Source organism: Lacerta agilis, chromosome 17, assembly GCF_009819535.1.
Source record: "Lacerta agilis isolate rLacAgi1 chromosome 17, rLacAgi1.pri, whole genome shotgun sequence".
NCBI classification, from domain to species: domain Eukaryota; kingdom Metazoa; phylum Chordata; class Lepidosauria; order Squamata; family Lacertidae; genus Lacerta; species Lacerta agilis.
In genome coordinates, this window is record NC_046328.1 from 27,110,716 (window position 1) to 27,135,371 (window position 24,656).

The 24,656-nt window shown below is 47.6% G+C and overlaps 1 protein-coding gene across 1 annotated transcript; it reads right to left on the reverse strand.

Moving 5' to 3' along the window:
- Window positions 1-18,595: 18,595 nt before the first annotated feature.
- On the reverse strand, window positions 18,596-21,789 carry GAL3ST3 (galactose-3-O-sulfotransferase 3). The gene is made up of 2 exons (XM_033135905.1): window positions 21,686-21,789; window positions 18,596-20,636 (listed from the first exon to the last, which is right to left on the reverse strand). The coding sequence occupies exons 1-2, from the start codon at window positions 21,772-21,774 to the stop codon at window positions 19,481-19,483; spliced, it is 1,245 nt and encodes a 414-aa protein (XP_032991796.1). The 5' UTR covers window positions 21,775-21,789; the 3' UTR covers window positions 18,596-19,480.
- Window positions 21,790-24,656: the final 2,867 nt, after the last annotated feature.

The following is a 24,656-nucleotide window of genomic DNA, read 5'->3' on the forward strand; positions in this document are numbered from 1 at the left end:
CTGCACTGCAGTCTGCAGCAGCATGCTACATGTTGCCATATAACCAGTCCATGCAGCATGTAGGCACCCTATATATAGAAATGAGCAAACCAGTGATATTTTAGGGAGCAGGCTAACAGGCGGGGCTCATTACTTACACCATAGGAGCCTACACAACACAAAACACTGTTGCTGTATGTAGGTTTTATTTTATTTGCTTTTTATCTTATATTTTGGTAATGTACATCCACATTTTTCCTTTAAATTTTTTGGGGGGACCCCAAGAAAATGGGGCCCTAAGCTATATAGTATATATTGTTTAGCTTATACGTAAATCTGGCACTGGCCCCAATTACATTGAGGGTGGGTGTATATCAAGATCGCAATCTCCTCTTCCTTCTTCATTTACCTAGCTAGGCATGTGCAGCAAGGAAAAGGCATGGATAACATACGTAATTGGGGGGGGGGGATTATCATACATTTCTCAAGAAACTGAACCCACCCTTGTGGACATCTAATATCAATCTAGATTGAAAGGAGCATGTTGAGGACAAGCACAAATTATTCCAGATTGAGAAAAACTACATTTTTGTGCTACAAACAGGTTAGTGTGCATGCAGCCTACGCCTGGTCTTTATTGAACATTCATCCTGATTCGTTTGCGGAGTGTTTACACATCTTCCTGTTAGGTAATCATTTGTACATTCCGTACTTTCCATTGCATTTCCCCAACACTTTCCTAACCACAAAAATCTTTTTTTTTCTTTTCTTTTTCCTTTTTCCTTTTTAAAAAAAGTGGTGTTGTTACAAGCAGGGGTCTGCAACCTTTAAGACAAAAAGAGCCACTTGGACCCGTTTCCGAAGGAAAAAAAAAACCTGGGAGCCGCAAAACCATTGCGACATTTAAAACAAATATAACACTGCATTTTATTTTAAAAAATCCGATTTAAATTTTTAAAAATCTGATTTAAATTTTAAAAAATCCATTAAAAAAAATCATTCATTTTATCCACCCTGGGGACCACTACCAGGTCACAGCTTGATGCAAGGTGGGTTGCAACAGCATACAAATATTTGATTTATTGTTTTAAAATAAATGAGTCCTCAACTGCACACTTGTGTTAAATGTTTGTCCCATGTCTTTTACCCTTAATATTCCAGACCAGAGGCTATGCTCACCTCTTCCAACCTCCTCTCTTGCTAAATAAAGCACAGAATTGCACCAGAGAAGCCTGTGATGTTTGTGCTGACTTGCATACAGGTGGCTGTAGTAGTTCATAGTGTTCAAACCTTTTTAGGGGAGTTCCCTGCCCCCTTAATGACAATGGCGATAGATTTTGCACATGAACACAGATCCAAGTTAGGACTCCTCTCTTCCACGCCAACAGGTGCTTTGTCAAGGCCCCCCTAACACACACTCAGGACAGAGGAAAAACTGCAACCTTTTGGGGCGTCCTGGCCTTGCTCCGGGGCGGAGAGAGACGCGCGCCCGCGAGAGCGTGGTCTGAGGCTGCGAGCGGAACCAGGAGCAAAGGAGGCAGCGGCAGGGAAACAGGCGCCGCTTCCTCGACCATTTTTAAAAAGAGGGCTTCCCCCTTCGCCCTCGCCCGCCACCCGCCGCCCCTGGCCCAGCCTGCAGTTGCCTACCTCGTCGTCGCCTCGGCGCAGCAGCCAGCAGCAGCTCCACGCCAGCAGCAGCAGCCACATCTCCGGAGGGAAACTGCTGCTGCGCCTGCGCTGGCAGAAACGAGGCACGACGCATGAGCAGAGCAGCACAGCAGCAGCGCCCTCAGCCTCCGGAGGGCGGGCCGCCGACCAGCTGGAGGACGGCCGCTGCCGCTGGCCAGCTGGAGAAGTGGACGGGCGTATCCGCCCTGGAGCCCCGGAGCCGCGGCAAAGGTGTAAAAGAGCCACATGCGGCTCCAGAGCTGCGGGTTGCAGACCCCTGCACTAGGGTGACAAAACACTTCAATCCACTCTGATCGGGGAAACGACATTTCCAGTATGTGCTTGAATCATTCCCACAAAATAGCAACAGCCTGGAGGCATCCTCAGGTTGTGCAATTAAAGTGGATTTGGTGGCCTTGAGCAACAAATCTGCTTTTCAAAAACACAAAAAAACACCTCCCAGACTTTTTGTGATGAGTAAAGTGGAAATGAACTGGAAAGTGTGGAACAACATTTGTTTGACACAATGTCATATAACCTCCCAACAAATAGAATGGACATTCAATAAACTGTGTCTGTTGTATAGGTAAAGGGACCCCTGACCATTAGGTCCAGTCGTGTCTGACTCTGGGGTTGCGGCGCTCATCTCGTTTTATTGGCCAAGGGAGCCAGCGTACAGCTTCCGGGTCATGTGGCCAGCATGACTAAGCCGCTTCTGGTGAACCAGAGCAGCACACGGAAATGCCATTTACCTTCCCGCTGGAGCAGTACCTATTTATCTACTTGCACTTTGACGTGCTTTCGAACTGCTAGGTTGGCAGGAGCTGGGACCGAGCAACAGGAGCTCACCCTGTCGCGGGGATTCGAACCGCCGACCTTCTGATCAGCAAACCCTAGGCTCTGTGGTTTAACCCACAGTGCCACCCGCATCCCCGGATGTTGTATAACCTGCTACAAAATGTGTGCAAAACATATTGGGATGAATTATCAATGGACGGGTTGTTTTGAGTGGCATGGTTATTATCCTGAGAGATTCAGTTTTGGCTGCCATTTCTCTGTGCCCAAGAAATTTCCTCTCACCTTGGAGCCTTTGAAGATCTGCCTCACTCTGCTGATCCCTGTGGAGAAAGAAAATCAGACCCTGAAAACTGGGGATCCAAATGCAGAAATGCCCCAACCAGAGCTTCATTGCAATGCCAGAGTTGTGTCCCACACTGTGCTTCTCCTCCACCCCACCCCACCCCACCCTTGCCCCTCTTTGCACTTCCAAGCCGACCTGGCTAGGATTCCAGGTTCCATATAGCTCACAACCCCTCTCTTACTGCAGTCAGAGGGAATAAACTGCTCCTGTTTTGTCTCTTTCAATGGGTTGTATTTGCAGACCCTCCAAGTGTCCCTATTTTCCAGGGACGTCCCTGATTTTAAAAAGTCATCCCAGTTTCTGATTTGATCCTGGAATATCCTGCTTTTCCTTTGGATGTCCCTATTTTCATTGGAGAAATGTTGGAGGCAGGGGCGGATTTAGGTTTGATGAGGCCCTAAGCTACTGAAGGTAATGGGGCCCTTTATATTTCCTTTGTCAACAACAAATTGTCACTGTTTTTTTGTGCTACATATATGTTATATAGTAATTTATGGACCTAATAGGTATCTAAAGCCATTTGCACATAACAAACAGGAGCCTACACAACACAAAACGCTGTTGCTGTATGCAGGTTTTATTTTATTTGTTTTTTATCTTATATTTTGGAAATGTACATCCAGTATTTTTCCCTTTAAATTTTTTTGGGGCCCCCAAGATAGTGGGGCCGTAAACCATAGCTTGTTTAGCTTATATGTAATTCCGGCACTGGTTGGAGGGTATGGAGTTATCTGACCCCTAAGCCATCTGAAAACAATCCTGTACAGGGAAGTTTAAAAAAAAAAAGATTAATATTTTATTATGTTTTTATATATGTTGGAAGTCACACAGAGTGGCTGGGGCAACCCAGTATGATGTGTGGGGTATAAATATTAAAATTATCATAATGGAATGGGACGTCCCTATTTTCATGGGATAAAGGTTGGGGGGTATGTATTCAACTATACTCAGAGTAGGCCTATTGAAATGAATAGACATGATTAACTTAAGTTCATTAATTTCAGTGGGTCCACTTGCAGGCTTCGTAGAGATTGCGATCTACTCACAGAATTAAAAACTGGCAGTGATCTACCCCCTTTTGGGGGGTCCAGGGCAAAGATGTAGAGCTTTTTTTAGGGGAGCCAAAGTTGCTGAGCTTCTTTGTGGGGAGCCAGTGATCTACCAGTAGATCACGATCTACCTATTGGACATGCCTGCTCCAGATTACCTATTTAATGAGCATCCATCCCAGTTTGCTTGCATGAAGCTCATTGGGAAGTTAGATTGAACCTGCTATTTGTTGAGCACTCATTTTGATTTGTTTGCTGCGGGATTGCATTACAACGAACATTCCTCCTGATTTGCTGGTGGGATGTTTATTTTATGTTATCTATTGCATTTATATACCATTTTTCCTCCAATGAGCTCAAGGTGGCTTATGTGGTTCGCCCACCTATCATTCTCTGCTCACAACAACCCTGCGAGGTAGGTTAAGCTGAGAGGTTGTGACTGGTCCCAAGATCATCCAGTGAGCTCCACAGCTGAGTGGGGATTTGAACCCAGGATTCATCCTCTTAAATGCATTTCCCCATTATTTCCTTACCACAAAAGCCTGTTCCTTCTTTGAGTAGATTTGTCACAGTAGAGCAACACAGAACTTTAATTGCACAAAATCAAATTTCCTGGTATGCGCTTGAATCCCTCTCACAAAATACTGACAGTCCTGAGGTATAGCCCTGAGTATAACGTAGATGGATATACAGCCCACTTAATTTTTTTTAATAACTTTTAATTATCACTGTTTGTTCTAAATATCTTGTTGTTATCCATTTTGGGCTCATGTATTGGGTGGGCAGGGGAGGCAGGATAGGTAAAAACTAACGTAACTTTTTTTGTGAGGCAAAAATCAGAAGAGGCAAAAAGTAGCATCAGTTGACCTCATTATCTGAGAGATGGGGGAGTTTGCCCATGATAGACAATGGTTAGATCCTCTTCTGTTAATCTGTGAACTAACTCCCTCTCCCTCCCTCCCTCCCTCCCTCTCCCTCCCTCTCTCTCTCTCTCTCTCTCTCTCTCTCTCTCTCTCTCTCTCTCTCTCTCTCTCTAAATCAAAGATCTGAAACAGTTTGCACTCAGGTTAATAAACCAACATCTTCCAACATTCAGCTGGCCTTGGTTTCTAGCTTTGTGAGAGTGGCAGCATGGATAACTCCAAGGTCCACTAGGTTCAGTTGGGTCTTCCTCACAAGCAAGTGACTCATAAGAGCATTGCCTGGGAGCCACTAGATGGCGCCCTGTTATCATGGGATAATTGGTATTCAAGGCAATGGAGGATCTGACGACAAAGCGACGGATGAAAGATGAAAATTCATCAGGGGGATGAATCATCTTCCTTATTGTGAAAGGCACAAATATCTGGTGGTTTTTGGCTTAGGAAAAGCCATCCATGTAAGAGGAGACAAGTGTCTTCTAAGATCATGGTGAGGGATGTGGGTAGAGTTAATAAGTCCAGATCTCTTGCAAAGATGTTTAGATGGCATCCTTGGAGAGGCAGGACATCCAGGTGCTATTTAGGAACATAAGGAGCTGCCTTACCCCAGGGTCAGACTATCTGTCCACATAGACCGGTATTGGCTACTCAGGCATCCAATTAAGTTGATAGGAGGCAGACACATGATGCGTATAAAATGAAGTACAGTCAACTACTCATTTACGCAGGGGTTATGTTCCAAGGCACCACATGTTGAAGGGAAATCATGTATATTGAGAACCCCATTGAAAAAGCCTGCAAACATGCTCTAAACCTCTGAAAACCCTTGAAAAACCCTTAAAAAAAACCCGAAACCCCACCAAACTCCGTCACAATTGCTCCCTCCAAACCTCCTTGTTCAAACTCCAAAACTCCACAGACCTCATAGGTTGCTGCAAAGGCTCATGGGATTGCTAGACGCCATTTTCACACTCCTTTAGGGTCATTTTTGCCCCTTTCCGTGCCATTTTTGCCCCTTTCTGGGTTTGCAGGGATGCGCTTGTGCGCGGTCACACATCCCTCAAATGCGCATAAATGGGAAGTTGCCTGTGGCAATCTATGATTGCTCCATGGAGAAGGGCTGTAGCTCAGTGGCAGAGCACCCATTTTGCGTGCAGAAGGTCCCAGGTTCAATCCCTGATGTCTCCAGGCAGGACTGGGACAGTTCCTTCCATGAAACCCTGACAAGCCACTGACAGTCAATCTGGACCATGTTTTTCCGCAAACTTGGGTCTCCAGCTGTTTTTGGAATACAGCTCCCATCACCCCTAGTTAGCAGGACCAGCGGTCAGGGATAATGGGACTTGTAGTCCCAAAGCAGCAGCTGGAGACCCAAGTTTGGAAAACCTTAATCTAGACATTACTGAGCTGGATGAACCAATGGCCTGACTCTGTCTAAGACAGTGTTCATGTTCCTTAAGATAGGATGGGTTGTAGATAAAGGAGGAGAATATGAGGCCCCACCTTGATTTCGGCTTTTTGGAGAAGGGAGCCAAGGCAGTTTCAATATCTGTATCAGCTTCACTCTCTTCCACTTCCTCCTCCTCCTCTTCTCCTTCACAAATGGATTCTGTTCCTGCAGTCGATAAATACAACGAGGAGAAATTTGACAGGAACAAGGGCGAAGATGGTAAGGGGTATAATCTGACATGGGAAAGTACTCCATCTCGGTTGCCAAATTCTCAGTTGTCCCTTTGTTAAAAGGACTTCCTGGGCAGAATTTAAACCAGCCTTCCCCAACCCATTGCTCTTCAGTGTCTTGGACATCTCTTGGGGCTGATGGGAGTTGTAGTCCTGTGCATGTGGAGAGCAACAGGTTAGGGAAGGCTGGTTTAAACTGTTGCATTGGACGCCTAGAACAGTGTTTCCCACCATCCCTGACCACTGGTCTTGCTAGCTAGGGATGATGGGAGTTGTAGTCCAAAAACAGCCGGTGACCCAAGTTTGGGAAACACTGTCTAGAACCTTAAATGTTCTGGCTCCAAGACACCTCAATGGACACTTCCTCCCAAACGAGACTCCATTCATTCAGTTCGGTGTCCCCAATCCAAATCCCGTGGTGTCGGATGAGAGATGAATGGCTACCATGGCCTTTTCCAACTGTGGTGCCGCCTCAATGGAACTCTCCTTGTTAACGAAGTTCATGGAGTTTTGAGACCAGGTGGCTGATTTGTTATTATCAATTAATCTCTGTGTGCTGCACTTTAGGATTCTTTTTATAATGTCCTTGGGTGAAATTCTAATGGGGGGGGGTGGCTGTAGATCACAGCGCTAGAGCACATACTATGCACAGAGAAGGTCCAAGGTTCGATCCTAGCATCTCCAAGGAAGGCAGAGAAAGACCATTGATCAAAACCCTGTAGAGTCACTGCCAGTCAGTGTATAGAATACTAGGCTAGATGGGTCTGGCTTGTCAAAAGAAAGCTTCCTGCTTTTCTGTTTAAATCAACCCTACAATGATGACTGGAATCTTACATTATTTTTAGAGGGAAGGCCATCACACCTTGGCCAGGGCACATGCTTTCTTTCATGCAGAAAACCACAGGTTCAGTCCTTCACAGGTTCCATCTCCAACAAGTAGCTCCAGGAAAGACTGAAACTCTGGAGAGCCTCTGCCGGTCAGAGCAGACAATACTGAGCTAGATGGACCAATGGGCATACTGCTTTGTTTCCAATCAGAGCATGTCCCATAGCTTCCTGCTGAAATCCTGCAGTTTTCATAGCATAAATGTCCTGGGGTGGAGGTTTTTTTTTTTTTGTCCCACTTTTTTGTGTGCCCCTCCTGATGACAAGAAGATTGAGAAAGCATCATGGAACAACGAATAAAGAGGAATGACGTGCGGACAGTCCAGCATAAATCCCCCACTGATGCGCTAATACTACATTAATAACACGTCGCAGAAGACACTCAGAAAAAGGGCAGCGGAAATGTCACCGTATGTGCAGCCAGCCCTGGGATCTGCTGTGCTTACCTTCCTCCATGAGATTGACCCCCAGGGGTTGCCCATTCTGCAGACTGGAGGTCTGGCAGCTGCCACCGTCATCCCTCAAAGAGAAGAAAGAAGAACAGTGATGGGGAAGGGGGGGGTCCATCTCCCCACACAGGATAGGGGAGGAGGGTTCTGCCCACCTTCCACCCCACTGGAACACTGAGAACTTACTGCTCCGATGTGCCGCAGATCCTGGGTTCCAAAGGGAACTGCTCTGGACCAGTATTGATGCTGGCTACATCCTCTTCTGGGCTCCTGGCCCCCTCCTGGCTTTCCATGCCTCTCCCTGGGTCTCCCTGCTCATCACCGCTTCCTCCAGCCCTGTCTGGCTCGCCATAATTTCTGCTGGTTCCTCCTCCCTCCTTGTCCTCACTCCGACTTCTTCCCTGGCCATTTCCATCTCCCATATCCAACTTCACTGCTGCCACCTGAGCTTCCGGCCCTGCAGTTGCCTCCCTGTTTTCTTGCACATTTTGATTCCTCCCCAAAGATCTTGGTGTGTTGTTTCCTTCCCCTGTCCTGCTCTCACCCGCCACATGAATCCCACCCTCCTGTTCTCCCTGCTCAGGCTCCAGTACTTCCGCTCCTTCTTCAGCATTACCACTTTCCAGGGGCTCCTCTTCATCCTGAGCTGGTTTTTCCCCTGGAGACCCATGGTCCCCGGACATTTTATCCCACCCCAAATCCAGACTTCCTGCAGCTTCACTCGCCTCACTGCCACCGCCTCTTCCCTTTTCCCGTTCCTCCTTTTCCCCAGGGTTTCCATCCCAGCCCAATATTTCCTCTTGTCCCAAAAACTTTCTGGGCTCCTGGATTATCACCGTCTCATCCTCTTGCAGCAATCCTGGAAATCTGGAAACAGAAGGTGGGGAAAGTTAGTGAGGTCAAGGGCAACGGGCTCAGGTTTGTAGGCTCCTTCCAAGAAACGCCAAGGAGAGCAAGTTATTGAGCTTCTCCCCACTCCTGACAACTGTCCTGGTGGAGAACCAAGGGTGGCTGAGATTCCAGGGTGGTGGAGGGATACCTGTTTGGGGGCACCTGTGACAAATCTTCACTTTGAACCATTGTGGGAGCATCCTTGCACTGGTTCACCTGCGTCCCTCGTTGCCTCAGCAATGCCTTGGAGGCACTTTCAGCCACCCAGTGCTCCAAATCTGCCTCAGCTGTGTCCAAGCCAATGCCACCCGAGCTCATCCCCAGTGGTCCACGCTGACCCCAAGAAGCTGGCGAGAGAAAGAGGGAAAATAGGTTTAAGTTTTACAGCTGACCTGGCGGCAGGGCTTTAACTTGAAATCGAGTCTTGAGACCATGGGCGTACCCAGGGGGGGCAGGGGGGGCAGCTGCCCCCCCAGAAGCAAAAAACAATTAAATGGTTATCGGCAGCCTAAAAGGGAAAAAAAGCTCAAGACGGTCTTTCTCCCCCTCCCAAAATCTCAATAACAATTGAGCTCTTCTGCTCTTGCCGAGGCAGTTGGCCAGTGTGTGTGTGTGTGTGTGTTGCGCCGGCTGTTTCCCCCTCCCTCATGCCGACAAAGAGCTGGCGTGCCTATCAGAGACCGGATCCTAGCCTGCCCCCTGCTTGGTCAAATGGGGATGCAGCCTGAGACTTGGGCAGTGTCAGGGGGCAAATTCATCGTTGCCGGGATTCATCGTTGCAAGGGAGCTTGGCAAACTTGAGTTCCCTTGCATGGTGAGTAGTTCCTTTGCGAGGATTGAGGATCCTGGGAAACTGAGTTTTTCAGCCATTTGGGGCTTTCTGTTTGGGGGGGGGGAGTTTTTTCTGTTTTTTGAAGCTGTTTTTTTTTAAGCTGTTTTTGTTTTTGAACCTGAACGACCATGGCTTGCCCCCCCCCCCTAGTTTTGATCCTGGGTAAGCCCCTGCTCGAGACTCTTAGCATGCTGGCAATAAATAAAAGCTGAGCAGAGTTCTGAGCAAGTGCAAAGTACCTTCCCTGAGGGGCAGAAGGTTCTGTTCCCCAGAATTTCCTGGGTGTTGTCAAGAAATAGAAGAAACCCGATGCCGGCACCCTTACCTGTTGTGTCTCTGAAAAGCATCGCAGCCTGTGACCTTCCTTGTGGGCTGTAGGCCAGGCTGCGACCGTTCCACCTCACCGACACGTTGTTCAGCTCCTCTCTGGAGCATCTGCTGCTGCTGCTGCTGCTTTCTTCCCTCGGGACCTCCCTTGTGATGGTGGTGCTGGCAGCAGGACTTTCGGTAGGATGGTCCTCTGGCCCCTGGACTATGCTAGTCCTCTGCCATTCCTGGGAAAGGTCTCTCCTCAACATGGTGGCCTCTCTAGGGATTGTCCAAGGTTGGGAGAGCAGAGAAAAGGATCCACCTTGGCCAGGAGATATCAAGACCTCCTCATCCTTCTGGGGTTGCCATGGAGACCGTGAGGAAGACCAGGCCTGACTGCGATGTTCTCTGGAAGTTTGGGAGCTGAGTGTTATGGAGGGGAAAGGATGGGCCACGGAATGGCCCCAGCTCTTCCTGTGCTCCCCGAAACCTGACCAGAGTCTCCCATAAGTTTCCGGGGCCCAGGATGGCACCGTTTCAAAGGGGTGAAATGGCAACTGTTCTCTCTGGCGTCCGATTTCAAATGGGAGCTGCCCATCCCAGTTGGCAGAGTGGGGCCTTGCCAGCAGTTCCTGGGATGCAAGGAGCGAAAGAAAGGCACGTGGGAGCCAGAATGGGAAATATTTCAAATATTCACTCTTCAAATGGTTATTTCCTTACGTTTGCTGGTGGTTTGAAATAAAACGAGGTTTAATTGTTTCTAAATGTATTTTAAAGAGCGCACAGCGAAAAGCTACTAGACAACCGTCAGCATCAGAAGGTGGATGCTATACCTCAAACTTCAGAACTAGAACCTGGATGACAAATATTTATTCCTGAATTTATAAACTGCTCTACATTTAGAGAATTCCCCAGTGGTGAACAAAAATGAAACATAAATAAATATTCATTTTTGGCTTTTATTGCAGAAATTATTTCAGAAATGTAAAAAGTCGGCAAAATTTCAGATTTGAATGGAACCCTCTCCAGATCCAAGGAAATAGGCCTGAAACTTATCTTTTGGGGGGGGTAGTGCTGGTGCACAATTTGCCCATTCCTAAATGCATATGAAATTTCACTTCAAAAGAATATTATTCATTGGGTTTTGGCACAGCGGATTATATAGTTCACAACAGCCACCTGAGTTAGTTTACCTGTCTCGCATCAGACCTGTGTGGCTTCTGAAGGCCTCTGCTCGGATGCGGAAGGGATTCTTCATAGTTGCTCTGAAATAAAAATTAGCTTTGGATCATCGGGGGGGGGGTGCCGATTTCTCCATCCCCAATTTTATCCACCGGCACCCCTTAGTTTAACACTTGACAGGTGAGGAGAGATTAGAACTTCAGGTCAGCCATTTGTTTTCTCCATCATGGGAGCACGAATCTAGCTCGGAAAGTTAATAGTGACCCAGGCAGGTCATTCAAAAGGATGTTTCTGGGCCTCCTGTTTCACTCAGGTCCTGCTTGCGGGTTTCCTGTGATGGGCATCTGGCTGGCCACTGTAAGAACAAGATGCCGGATTAGATGGGCCTTTGGCCTGATCCAGCAGGCAGGCTCTTCTCATGTTCTTATGATGGCAAACGTCCTCTTTGTCTAGGACCCAACAGCGACAGCTTACTATCCCTACGCAGGAAGGATGAGGTGTATCAGCCCAAGCCAATGGCAAATAGTCAGCAAAACCTGCAGGGCAACAGGTTACTCCTCACTGCGCTGCATGGAGGTTTCATTTTAGCCATTGACATACTGCACCTTGATCCGGTTTCTTTTTAAAAGCTACCTTAGATTAGCAGTCATCCCTACCATCTTATGAATATCACCTGTTAGTTAAATGTTGCAACAACAGGCAGATCTCTACCCAGGTAGGTAGCCGTGTTGGTCTGCCATAGTCAAAGCAAAATAAAAATTAAAAAATTCCTTCCAGTAGCACCTTAGAGACCAACTAAGTTTGTTGTTGGTATGAGCTTTCGTGTGCATGGTATCTGAAGAAGTGTGCATGCACACAAAAGCTCATACCAAGAACAAACTTAGTTGGTCTCTAAGGTGCTACTGGAAGGAACTTTTTTTTAATTTTGAGATCTCTACCCGTCACTGGATCTGCATGCTGGGGGGAAATTGGGCCTATGAAACGTCTGCCTCTCTCAAGATGTTGAATGCATGAGAATCGCTAATCCTGCCCTTGCAATATAGCTACACTACGCAGAGGAAACCCACCGCTAGCAATTGATGGGATTCTTCTCCCATGAACCTGATTTTAAACAACCCCCTTGCCCGTTTTTCTTGGCTACCTTGGCTAAATCGCTTCTCTTCCTCCTCCTCCTCTTCCTCAATGCATCTATCTTGGCCGACAGATCCGCCAACTGGGCCTCCACTTCAGCAAAGTCCTGCAACAGCTGTTTGTTCCGGATCCGTGCTTGGTTCTCATGCATGCATAGCTCAGTCCATAACCTGCATAGTGCAGCCACTTGCGTCTTTGGGCTAGGGGAGAAAGAGAAAATAACTCTGGCACTGCATAAAGTGGAGCAGGGTAGCAAAAATAAATTGGGGGGGGGGAGATATTATAAGAGGTTGGTCAGGGTGGGGGAAGGTAAGCATCTTGCCATCTGATGATAAAGAGTGTCATGTATGGAGGAGCTTAAGGCTTCATGGGAAGCCCTCAAAAGCACCCTGCTGATGACCAGGCTTTGCATTACTTGTGAGCTACATTGACGAAAGTGTTGTTCTGCATAAGTCATGTTTTTTTATTAAGATGCTCGTGATCTTCCATATCTCATTGCTGTGCTGCTCAGCACATAGTGCTGTCTATGAATGAGGGAGAAAAGGAGAGAGAGAGATGAGACGAAGCAGGAGAGACTGAATAAAAGAACTGAAGAACTGTAAAGTTGCAGGAATCTGGCAACTGGACTTCATGCTTGCTGCCTGTGAACTTTAAGGAAGCAGGAAACTGAAAAGCGGAAACCCTCTCTGGGCTCAGAGAGAGAAACTGAGCAAGAAACTGCTGTGCCTTTAGTGTGTTTTAGTAACATATAAGTTCATCCTGACATATGTGTGGAATGTGTTGTACAAGGTATGGAGGTGCTACTAAGAAAAACTCTACTAAAACTTTCATTTAATGGTCTTCATAGCTTCCCTAGAAAGATGGATAGTAGGGCTGGATGATGTATTGCTACATCATCCAAAATCGCTTTGAAGTCCACATCGTGATAATGGTTCCATAATATTTGACATGGCAATATATCACAAATCACAATGTGTGTGCTAGGTAAAAAATTGTGATATGGGAAAAACCATGAAGCTGGTCATCACTTCTCTCATGATTCCTGCTGCCCCTGTTGCTCTGTACTATAAAATAACAGTTGTAACAATATGTTAAAGGTAAAGGTAAAGGGACCCCTGACTGTTAGGTCCAGTCACAAACAACTCTGGGGTTGCGGCGCTCATCTCACTTTACTGACTGAGGGAGCAGCCATTTGTCCACAAACAGCTTTCGGGTTATGTGGCCAGCATGACATAGCCGCTTCTGGCGAACCAGAGCAGCGCATAGAAATACCATTTACCTTCCCGTCGGAGCGGTACCTATTTATCTACTTGCACTGCATGCTTTCGAACTGCTAGGTTGGCAGGAGCAGGGACCGAAAAACGGGAGCTCACCCCGTCGCAGGGATTCGAACTGCCTACCTTCTGATCGGCAAGCCCTAGGCTCTGTGGTTTAACGCACAGCGCCACCCACGTCCCTTTAACAATATGTTAAATGTAAGTAAAAAATTGATCAGTTTTAGACACCTAAGTAGCAGCTGTTGCCAGGACATTACCCCGTTCACGTCTACATAGTTACATCCTTATTTCAGACATTGGGATATATCACTATTTTTAGCTGGTGATATATATCACAATGTTGAAAACCAGACATGGCTCAGCCCTAATGGATAACTCTCCCTCCATGCCAGTTAAAGACGATACGATCTAAGTGTGTGCATGTGAAGCAGAATGTTGGGACAGTGATGAGAGATGAACTGTCATGAGCTCCGCAAGTTAACAGTATCAGAGGACGCCAGGGGATTTTTTTTTCTCTGGAGCCCTGATGTGGGAGCAGTGGACTCCAGGTGTCTGTTGGAGGTTTCCAGCTGTGCCTCCACATCTTCTCAGCCTGGATATTTGTAACATAAAATAAAAATGCAAATATGGCAACATGGCAACAAGCTTCTGGCGACCTCCTTTCTGAAGGAAACCAGACCTGAGTAAGCACTCCATTCCTGGAATGTGATGCCACTTAGAGAAAGTAGAGCAAGTACAACACATCCAGCTGATGACTGGAGAGGACATCCTGCAGTTACCATCCAACTAGGAAGTCCACTCTGCTCTATGCCAGAAATGAGCCCTTAATGTGGAGGTACCTGTTCTTTGGCCGCCTTCTACTTCAGTGCTTCTTGGAGACATTCCTCTTTCAACAATGAATATATTTCCCAGTTGGCATCTGCTATACCGTATTTTCCTGTCTATAAGATGCCCCCATGTATAAGATGCCCCCTATGGTGCTGGAGGAGACTCTTGAGAGTCCCATGGACTGCAAGAAGATCAAACCTATCCATTCTCAAAGAAATCAGCCCTGAGTGCTCACTAGAAGGACAGATCCTGAAGTTGAGGCTCCAGTACTTTGGCCACCTCATGAGAAGAGAAGACTCCCTAGAAAAGACCCTGATGTTGGGAAAGATGGAGGGCACAAGGAGAAGGGGACGACAGAGGATGAGATGGTTGGACAGTGTTCTCAAAGCGACTGGCATGAGTTTGGCCAAACTGCGGGAGGCAGTGGAGGATAGGTGTGCCTGGTGTGCTCTGGTCCATGGGGTCACGAAGAGTCGGACACGACTGAACGACTGAACAACAACAACAACAACAACAACAACAACAACAACAACATTTTGGGGGGACTCAGATTTAAGAAAATGGGGGAAATGGCCCATAGTATAAAATGCCCCCTAATCTTTGACATTATTTTTTAGGAGGGAAACCTAGTTTTATACATGGAAAAATACGGTATGTATTCACGCCACACCACTTTCTGAGCAGTATCAGATTCCAGGGGTTCAAGGCCCTTCCCCAGGCTTCACGTTTCCTTTTGGGAATGAGGCACAGCAGACTGTGGAGTCTTTATGATATATGATTTATTTACATGTATATACAACCTGAGCCTACGATGGAGGGGCTCACAGTACAAATACCCCCAAAGGGTCTTGTTTCTCCCAGAGCCGCAGCCTTGGATTCAAGCAGACATCAGACATTGCTCTCCAACTTTCTCTCCAGCTTGCTGCTAGGTCACACATCACCGCAAACTCTCATATTTCAACTCAGGATTTGCCCTTTTAACTATCTCTCATTTGTTGTCTCGCACAGAGCCCACTTTCCTTTGCTCTCTTAATGGGCCATTTCTCAAGTGATCATCTTAATGCAGGAAACTGGCCTGGTTTATATTTCAACACTTGCTGCATCCAGGGATCACTCCCCCCCCCCCGCCCACAAACTAGTAACAATACATTTGGAGTGGTGTTTTAAATTTCATGTGTTTTTAATTTTATAACACACAAATGTTTAAGCTGCTTTCTGCATATGCAATTGTTCTGTGTATGTTTTTATAGTATGGGTAATCCTTTTGGGTTGCTTTCAAGGGAAGAGGTTCATAAAGAAAATAAGTAATAATGTAGCTTTAACACACAGTCTGGCAAGCAGAGAGAATTGAAAACTGAAAGAACAAAAATAGGAACCAAGGAAGCTGCCTTACACAATCAGACAAGAAGTCCTACCTGGAGACCCTGGGGGTTGAACCTGCGACCTTCTGCATGAAAAACAGAGGCTCTGCCAACTGAGCTACCGCCCTGCTGGATCACAGTTGTTTCTTAACACAAATAAAAAAGCTGGAAGATGCTTCAAATGCTCCATCCCCATCTCTGCAAGCTGTAGCAACAAGCTTCTCTAAATTGTAGCAGAAAAGATCACTTCAGCCTAGTCCCTGTTTAGAAGGGCTTTCTGCATCAAATCTCCAATTCTATAGACAGCCATGCTCTTTGCAAATTACCTTACAGCTCTTTGCAAATTAAGAAAAGGCACAATGGAAGTGGTATGCAGATAGCTTGCACTAGTAGCTCATCCTGGGTCATGTGCCATCAGCCATTTATCGGGGATGGGAAGCAAATTGATCATGGTGGGCAGAGAGAAGGGGAGGGACTCAACTGACCTCTGCAGGCTATTTGGAGGGCAGATCCCTACCTTTTTCTCTCGCTCTCGGTTTGTGGGGTACGATCCAGTTTGGCATTGAGAGCCTCAGGCCCACAAATTTCTTGTGACCAGTTTCTCATCCTGATGGGGGAATCTTTTGCAGATTGTTAAACTGATGATAATGTGCTCTCCTCCTCCCCTGAGCTTCTTCACCCATCTCACTTCCCCATACAAGGTTTCTAACTGGGCCAATCTGCAAAGATGATCTCTGGATTAGCAAGTAAATCTTCTTGTTAAAACGCTGTAGTCTCTCGCCAGCCAAGTCACTGCTGAGTTTCACTCTTTCTCTCTCTCCTGGCAAGGACCAGCTAAAAGCCAGAAAGAGAGAGACCTGTTTATTATTCACCCCAATTTTCTTGCACAAAGCCTATGTGGAGATTAAAATATGGAAGCTTCCAGGCTACCTGTCTATTGAACACTCATCCTGATTTGTTTGCAGATGTATTAGACAACATTTCCTATTTAATGAGCAGTCGTTTTGATGTGCTAGTGGAATGTTTGCATCAAAACAAGTATTCTCCCACACTTTCCGGTCTCTTTCCTTGCTGCAAGAAGTTTGACCTTTCCGGGAAGCAGGTTTGTTGCAGAAAACCTCCCAATCAACTATAATTGTACAACCTGAATTTACAAGTATGCAATTGGATCCCACCCAAAAAAAGAACACCTTATGTCTTATCTTTATTGAGCATTTATTCTGGTTTGTTTGCAAGGTGGTTGTCTTGATTTGCTAGTGATGAGTTCCTGTTAAATCATTTGCTCCTCCCACACTTCTCGGTCCATTTCCTCATTACTTTCCTAAATGCAAAAAGTCCTGTTTTTAAAAAGTGGGTTTATTGTGCCAGAGCAACAGAGCCCTTTAATAACACTTTAATTGCAGAAAATACTGACAGTCTAGGGGGGAAACAGAAGCTACCAAATCATCTTGGTGAGATGGCCCTCGAATGTGGTCTCAAGCTATCCCAGGGAAGTTGAGGTCACTTCAAGATGACCTGTTCGTTGAGCATTCATTCTGATTTGATTCATGGGGAGGTTAGACAGCATGGTTCCAAGCAAGTGTTAAGTTAGCCCACTCTTTCCAGAGCATTTCCCCCCCCCCAATTTCATTTCTTATTGCAGAGAGCCGCAAATCAACTTTTAACTGCACCACCTGAATGTGCTGCAATGTGACTGAATCTGACCTGACAACAGTGATGATTTAGAAGTGCTCATGGTCTCAAGTTGCTGTATGGAAATGGGAGAGAGGAAGCTGGAAGGACTTTGTGACCAAAACAACAGACACTTTCTTTAAAAAGTACTGCACAAGAACACCCATCCAGGAGAGCAGTTGTCTGACCAACTCTATCTGGGCTATTTGCTCTTCCTGCAAGCAAGCTGTATGGAAGTTATCTTGTACTTTTTTATCTTGTGAACTACCCTGAGAACTTCAGATGAAAAGTGGTATATAAATTATATATATATATATTCCTCCTTCTGGCAGCTTTCTGCAGAAAAAGGGCCTCCTGCAGATACCATCTCAACGTGAGCTCCATTGCACATGGTGTTGGAGTCGGGCCTTTAAGGTGGTGGCACCTCCCCTCTGGTCTCCCTCCCATGAATAGACAGGCAGGCACCATCTCTACTGACATTTTGGTGCCTGTTACAGAATTTCCTATTCCAACAAGCCTTCTAATGTGGCTTTTTTTTTAAAATCCTAGTCAACATCCATGTTGGCTGTGAAATCATTTCATGCGGAGTTTATTGTGCATGTTATTACAGCAAAATTACTCAGAGATGCTTCATAGGAAGTGAGTCATGAATGAGATAAATAAATCTATGGGGACACCTGCTGACAGTCGCCAACACCCCCACAATGAAATTCATGCAGAGGGAGGTAGAATCGTAGAGGCCCACTGCAATGCAGAAATCTTTTGCCCAACATGGGGCTTGAACCCACGACCCTGAGATGAAGAGTCTCGTGCTCTACCAACTGAGCTATCCAGCATCCTAAGGAGGCATCAATTTCCGTTTTGATATATGCTCATCACATGCAGCTTGTTTCCGTTCTACTGTTCACCTTCCGACGAAAGCCATGTTATTTGTTGTACTTGCCGTGTGAAAATTAATGAAACACATTTTTTTTAAAAAAAAACCCTCAGTTATTTACCTTGCTGTCCTCTGTGGCAGAATTTTACATAATTATGTTGTCATTACGTTATTTCACCCCATTCATTTCAATGCAAAGGAAATGCAATGCAATTTTGGGACAGGGGGAAGGAACCCGTTATGTATCATTTGTAAACTGAAAGCAACAATAACAAATACCAATCATATTCATTGGATTGATTTCCATTCCAGACTTGGGGATGATGAAGCAGGCATTAGCAATTTCAACTCCTCTTTCCCTGGGAATTCTCTGATATCCCCTATGTGAGGAACCCACCCACTCTATTAAAAAAAAAAATACAATATCTCTAAACACACACACTTAATTCTAACACCAAAAACAGGTTTTGTTTGTTTGTTTTATTGGCCTCCAGCTCCTCCTTCAAGAAAAACACAGCGAGATCTTCTGTATTACAATGTCACAAGGTCTAGGACATTAAAAATAAAATAAAATAAAATAAAACAAGTTACTGGAGATGAATCCTGGCAAGCCCCAGGAAAAGGGGTGGGGTGGGGTAGAGAGAGACTGATAAAGGTATAAAATTAATTTTGGGCAGGGGAGGTAGAAGGTGTCATGTTGGAGTTCCACATGGATGGATGTGAAAGCGGGGTGCAGGCATGCACTATGGATTTGGGAGAGCAGAACCAGAAGTGGTCGAATCCAGCACTCGGGTGTACAAAGTGGGGAGGATGAAGAAAATGGTTGTCAGAACTGGGGAGGGAGACCACCCTCACGGCTTTCTAACAGCAAGGGATGGGGCCCGGATGTGCTCAGCTTCCCCCGAGGTCCAGTTGTAGCATTTCCTCTGGAGTGAGGGAGAAATGAGGCCAGAACAGGGCTCCCAGTTGGGTTTAAGAAACAAAAATCAGTCTGGTTGCCAAGCGACGGGAATCCACTTGGCTCACGCACACGGCCTCAGGGCGCCTGGAGGAAAGTCCCGCTCACCCAGATCCCAAGGCCCTGAGTTTTAATAGGACTAAGAACAGCCCTAAGTCCCAGAAAAGAAAAACTGAGGAGGGGGTCATCGCCAAATCAGACTATGCGCTCACCAGCCCCCCTCCACCCTGGCTCCGAAGAAGGCTGAGGCCTAGGCCTAATCTAGTATTGCAAGGGCCCATCACAGGATGCTGAGGTGTTGCCAGGGCGACAGTGGGAAGCTTCTCTCCGGGGCTCTTGCCAACAGGGCCTCCACCCCCTGGGCCTTTCCAGCTGCCGCAGTGGTGGGGAGCTCATGCCGCCTTGGGGACAGGGTGCCGGGGTGGCCGCAGGAGCCCCCGAGGCGGCAGCGGCCGGTGGAGGGCCGCCCTCCTCCGGTTCCTCAGGCTCTGCTTCCGCAGCAGGTATCGGGAGTACTGCACCTCGGGCATGGCCAGCTTGAGGCACTGTTCGTCCAAGGGGGCGCCCGAGCCCGGCAGGTCGTATCCCACGATGCCCACCTTGGCGCTGGGCTGCCAGGGCCGCAGCTCCTTGTTCTTGATCTGCATGGCCGGGCGCAGCTGGGGCTGGCCCCCGAAGCAGCGGCGCGCCAGGTGTTCACAGGCCCGGCGGAGCGCCCGCACCTCCTTCTGGACACAGTCCTGGCCCATGCGCCTCAGCTTCCGCCAGAAGGTGGCGTTGAAGTGGTCGTAGAGGCGGGCGTCGAGGGTGTTCCAGGCATGGACCTGGGCCGCCACGCGGGCCGAGGTGATGTTGAGCTTGGACTCGGGGCTGCGCATGTTCAGCTTGACATAGAGGATATCCTCCAGGTCCCAGGCCAGGAGGCGGCGCAGGAGGACCAGGGACTCGTCGAAGTACTCGGCCAGCATCACCAACGAGAAGATGCCTTCGACTTGGCGGATGAACTCCGGCAAGTAGGTGGGGTCTTCGGGGCTGTGGTCGGGGTCCCCCCCCAGGTCGTATACCAGCGTGTTGTGTGCGTACATGGCGTATTTCTCGTGGGGGCGGTAGTAGCGTCGAGGGTCGTCGAGGAAGGTCTCCATGGAGCCGTTGGGCACCCTCTTGTAGGCCGGGCAGTACTGGTTGTAGTAGCTGAAGAGAGACTCGAACATGGCCACCGGCTCGCGCAGGATGGTGACGTAGATGGTGTCGTTGGGCATGAGGCGGTGCAGCTCCTCGCGGTTGAAGCGCAGGTGGCTGGCGATGAGCCGCGGCGGCAGCGTGTAAGGGTGCACGAAGCGGGCCGAGAAGTTGCGCGGGTAGCAGAACTGGTGGTCGCAGGTGTGGTGAGGCAGCGCCACCGTCAGGTTGTGGCGCTCGGCGAAGCGGAAGAGCAGGTTCTGCACGGTGGTGCTGGCCGTCTTGTGGGTCTTCAGGAAGGCCACGGCGGTGTGCTTGGGGCGGGGGGGCGGCGGAGGCGCGCAGCTGAAGGACGCCGACTTTGGGAACCTGGGCGGAGGGGGGCAGAAGCAAAGGGTCCGGTTAGAGGCGGGGGGGGGGGGTCGAGAGAAACAACAACAAGCCCAGAGATGCTTCCCAGTCTCACCCCGAAGCCCTCACGGACCCTCCACCCTCTTCCCCCACTTATTTTGAGCCCTCCCTTCATTTTAATTCCGCTCCACCACTTTTTTAAAGCTCTGCTCCTTTCCCCTTTCTATTACCCAACCCAAATCTCATCCGCAGGGCTGGCCCAGTTATGAGCCTTGGTGAAGCAGGTGCCTCAGGTGGCAGGCTGGGGACAGCTGGGTGGAGCGGGAGAGGAGCATGCCATTTTCCACCTCCTGTGCTTGTTTGCCCATCTCCTCCGTGGCCACCCCAACCTCCCTGAGCTGCCTCAAGTCACCTCAGGCACGGGAGGTGGTGGCAACATTTTCTCATTTGCCTCAACCGGTAAGACATCATAGGCCATCTTAAAAGTGCCCACTGCCCATTCCCACACCCACCCACCCCTTCCTTCTTTTCTTTCTCGTTAGTCTTAGCCTGGAATGGTGCCAGGGGTCAGCATCACTGGGGACCTACAAATGCCCATGCTCTAATAGGGGCCCCACTCTCTTGGGCCTCTTCCTCCTTGCTGTTGGTGTGAGTGAGAGGTAAGAGCAGAGAAGAAGAAGCCTCTCTATACTTTGCCCTCATTCTCTGGGAGGAGGTCTGGATTGGACCCAGAGGGAGAAGTATGCAATTGGGCAGCGGCAGCAGCAAGGAGGTGGTGCACTCAGAACCCCAGATGTTACTGGACTACATCTCCCATCATCCATAGCTAGAAAGACCAGTGGTCAGGGATGATGGGAATTGTAGTCCAAAAAGAAGCTAGAGATCCAAGTTTGGGAAGCACAGGCTCAGCCAATGGGCAGGCAGTTGTAGCCCAGCAATGTCTGAAGAACAGTGGCCTAGGGCATACCCAGGGAGAACAGGGGGAAGAGCATGTTGCCCAAAGGCTGCCCCCAAACCTAGAACTGTCTGGCACCAACCCCCGCCGTTTCTAAGTCTCCCACGCCTACCAGCCAAGGTGGGCACTTTGGTGCAGGAGCAAAGTGCCTGTGCTGAACGCCAGGAGGAGGAGGAGGATGGCCTTCTTGCGTGACATCATCTCAAGGTTGGAGTGCAATGGGCACAGGCTATGCTGGGGACCCTTATCCAGGCACAGCGCAGGGGCAAGTCCACCCCGGCATGGAGGCTCAGGGCAGGCAGCAGGCAGCGGCCTCCAGCCTTGCGCAGAAAGGGATACCTGCGAGGGGAACCACAGCAGTCAGCAACAAGTCCTCTCTCTCTCTCTCTCTCTCTCTCTCTGTGTGTGTGTGTGTGTGTGTGTGTGTGTGTATATATATATATATATATATATATATATATATATATATATGAGTCGAGGAAGATCCAACTCAAACAGAGGCACTATGGTTTCACAGGTGAACTGCTATAAAATGCAAGTAGAAGAGGTTGTAGCCAATGCTAATCCTCCTTAGAGCAGATCCACTGATGAGAAGAAGAAGAAGAAGAAGAAGAAGAAGAAGAAGAAGAAGAAGAAGAAGAAGAAGAAGAAGAAGAAGAAGAAGAAGAAGCTGAGATGGCTAGACTAACTGTGAGAATTAAAGAACAGATTGAAGAAAAGTTTCTTGAAGAATGGAAATATTTTGCGTAATATTTGAAAAAGTATTACGGTTATGTTAAAGCATATGCAGGATTTGAAGTATAGCATCAGATGAGAACTGCAGTTTAATCATTCATAATTAACATATATAATAGGTAAAATATAAGCAATATAAGGTAAGAAAAAACACCATGGAAGGGTGGATGGGAAGTCAACAGATATGAGAGATTTGTTCTGGTGGTTGTTTAAAAGAATTTGTAAAAATTGAAAAGTTCATTAAAAACTTATGGAGATAATACTAATACTAATAATAACAACAATAAAATATTATTATTATTATTATTATTATTATTATTATTATTATTATTATTATTATTATTATTCTGCACATATGACTGCTGGGAGGCTTCCAGCAAAATTTAAAAACACCAGAAAACATCAAACATTCAAAACTTCCCTATACAGGGCTGTCTTCAGACCTCTTTGAAGTTCAGAAGGATGACTAATGTAGGTTTATTCATTTCAATGGGTCTCCTCTGAGTAGAATTTCATGGGAAACACTGGGAGTCATGTGTCTACAAAGTGGGGGGGGGGAGGCTGGCATTTGCCAGAGGCAAGGGGAGAAAACACATTCTGCATATACAGCATATATTCACCCACTGAGAACAAACATGGTAAATAAAATAAATGGTTCACCCACCCGTTAATATCAGATGCTCCAAGTGTCCCTATTTTCCAGGGACTGTCCCGGATTTACAGATGCTGTCCCAGTTTCTGATTGGATCCTGGAATGCCCCGCTTTTCCTTAGGACGTCCCTATTTTCATCAGAGAAATGTTGGCAGGTATGGAATTATCTGACCCCTCAAGCCAAGGAGATAAGTAAATATGCAGCCTTTAGAAGACATCTGAAGGCAGCCCTGTATAGGGAAGATTTTTTAATGTTTAATGTTTCATTATGTTTTTATATACAGTGGTACCCCGCTAGACGAATGCTTCGCTAGACGAAAAACTCGCTAGACGAAAGCATTCGTCTAGCGGGAGGCTGCCCCGCTAGACGAAAAAGTCTATGGGGCTGCCTCGCAAGACGAAAAAATTTCGTCTTTTTTTTTTTTCGTTTTGCGGAGCGCGGCTCCCATTGCCGCTCCGCAAGACGAAAACCCCGCTAGACGAAAATTTTCGCGGGACGAATTATTTTCGTCTAGCGGGGCACCACTGTACGTTGGAAGCCACCCAGAGTGGCTGGGGGAAACCCAGTCAGATGGGCGAGGTATAAAATCATTCATAAATAGATAAATAATGGAATAGGACATCCTTGTTCTCATTGGAGAAATGTTGGAGGGTATGAAATATGTACTCTGGCATCAAATACAACATTTGGTTCTGAACATTATGCGGTAGCTGAATATCTAGAAATGAAGTAAAAAAATAAAATGCCATGAAACACTCTTCCAGCTCCAAGTCCTGCCTTCTCTTCTCAAAAGCCTAATTTTGCCTCTCGTCCTCATTCCGCCCCCAGTCCAAACTGTGCTCCCCCTTACACAGTTGTTCCTCTTCCCCAGCCTCCAGAACTATATTCCTCCCCACTGTCACCTGTCCCCTCTGCACTAAAGGGGGGGGGAATTAAACTCCTGAACAAACCCTTAAAAACAAACAAAGCAACAATCTCAGAGATGGTTATCTGAGCATGCCCCGAGTGTCCCTTCTCTCCCCCCCCCCCATATATCATAGAGGACAAGGGTTTCAAGGTCAGAGAACATGGCATACAGGCAGAGTTGAGCCCCCAAACCTCTCTATTGAGAAATAACCTGCTAGCACAATCCTGGGAAGGGAGCGGGCAGAGAGAGGAAATTGCCACCAGCTGATCTTTCGCCTTACCTGGGTTCAGCAGCTCCAAAAGAGATGTTCTTACAAAGCAAACCCCTTTCCCTTCCCACCCAAAGCAAAGCACCTGTCCTATCAATTTCACTTTATTTCCTGCTCCTGGCCCCCAGTTCCCTGAGCTATCCCTTACTCTCACTCTCTCTCTCTCTCTCTCTCTCTCTCTCTCTCTCTCACACACACACACACACACACACACACACACTGTCCACAGCTGAATGAAGGAGCATCCAGCAATCTCACCGCCACCAGCCCCGAGGAAACCAGAGAAAGCCACCAAGTTCACCTTTCTTCGCACAACAGGAGATTAAGTGTCCCAGGACTGGGATCGTTCCTCTCCCCTCCCCACCCGCCTCACCGCTCTTTTCTGGACAGATTCCAACTCCTCCTCCAGCTCCTCGCCATGTCCTGTGGAAAGAGGGCAACACAATTGCTCCTGGGACATGGGCCTGGAATCGCCAAGCACAGCAAACAGAAACAGCTGGCGCCCCCACCCAACGCCACC

What these genes read in the sequence shown, in the direction of transcription:
- GAL3ST3 (XM_033135905.1), bottom strand. Translation starts at nt 21,774, where the DNA reads ATGATGTCACGCAAGAAGGCCATCCTCCTCCTCCTCCTGGCGTTCAGC. An exon ending in CAAAGTGCCCACCTTGGCTG is followed by an intron (nt 20,637 to 21,685) that starts GTAGGCGTGGGA and finishes CCCTCCGCCCAG; the next exon opens with GTTCCCAAAGTCGGCGTCCT.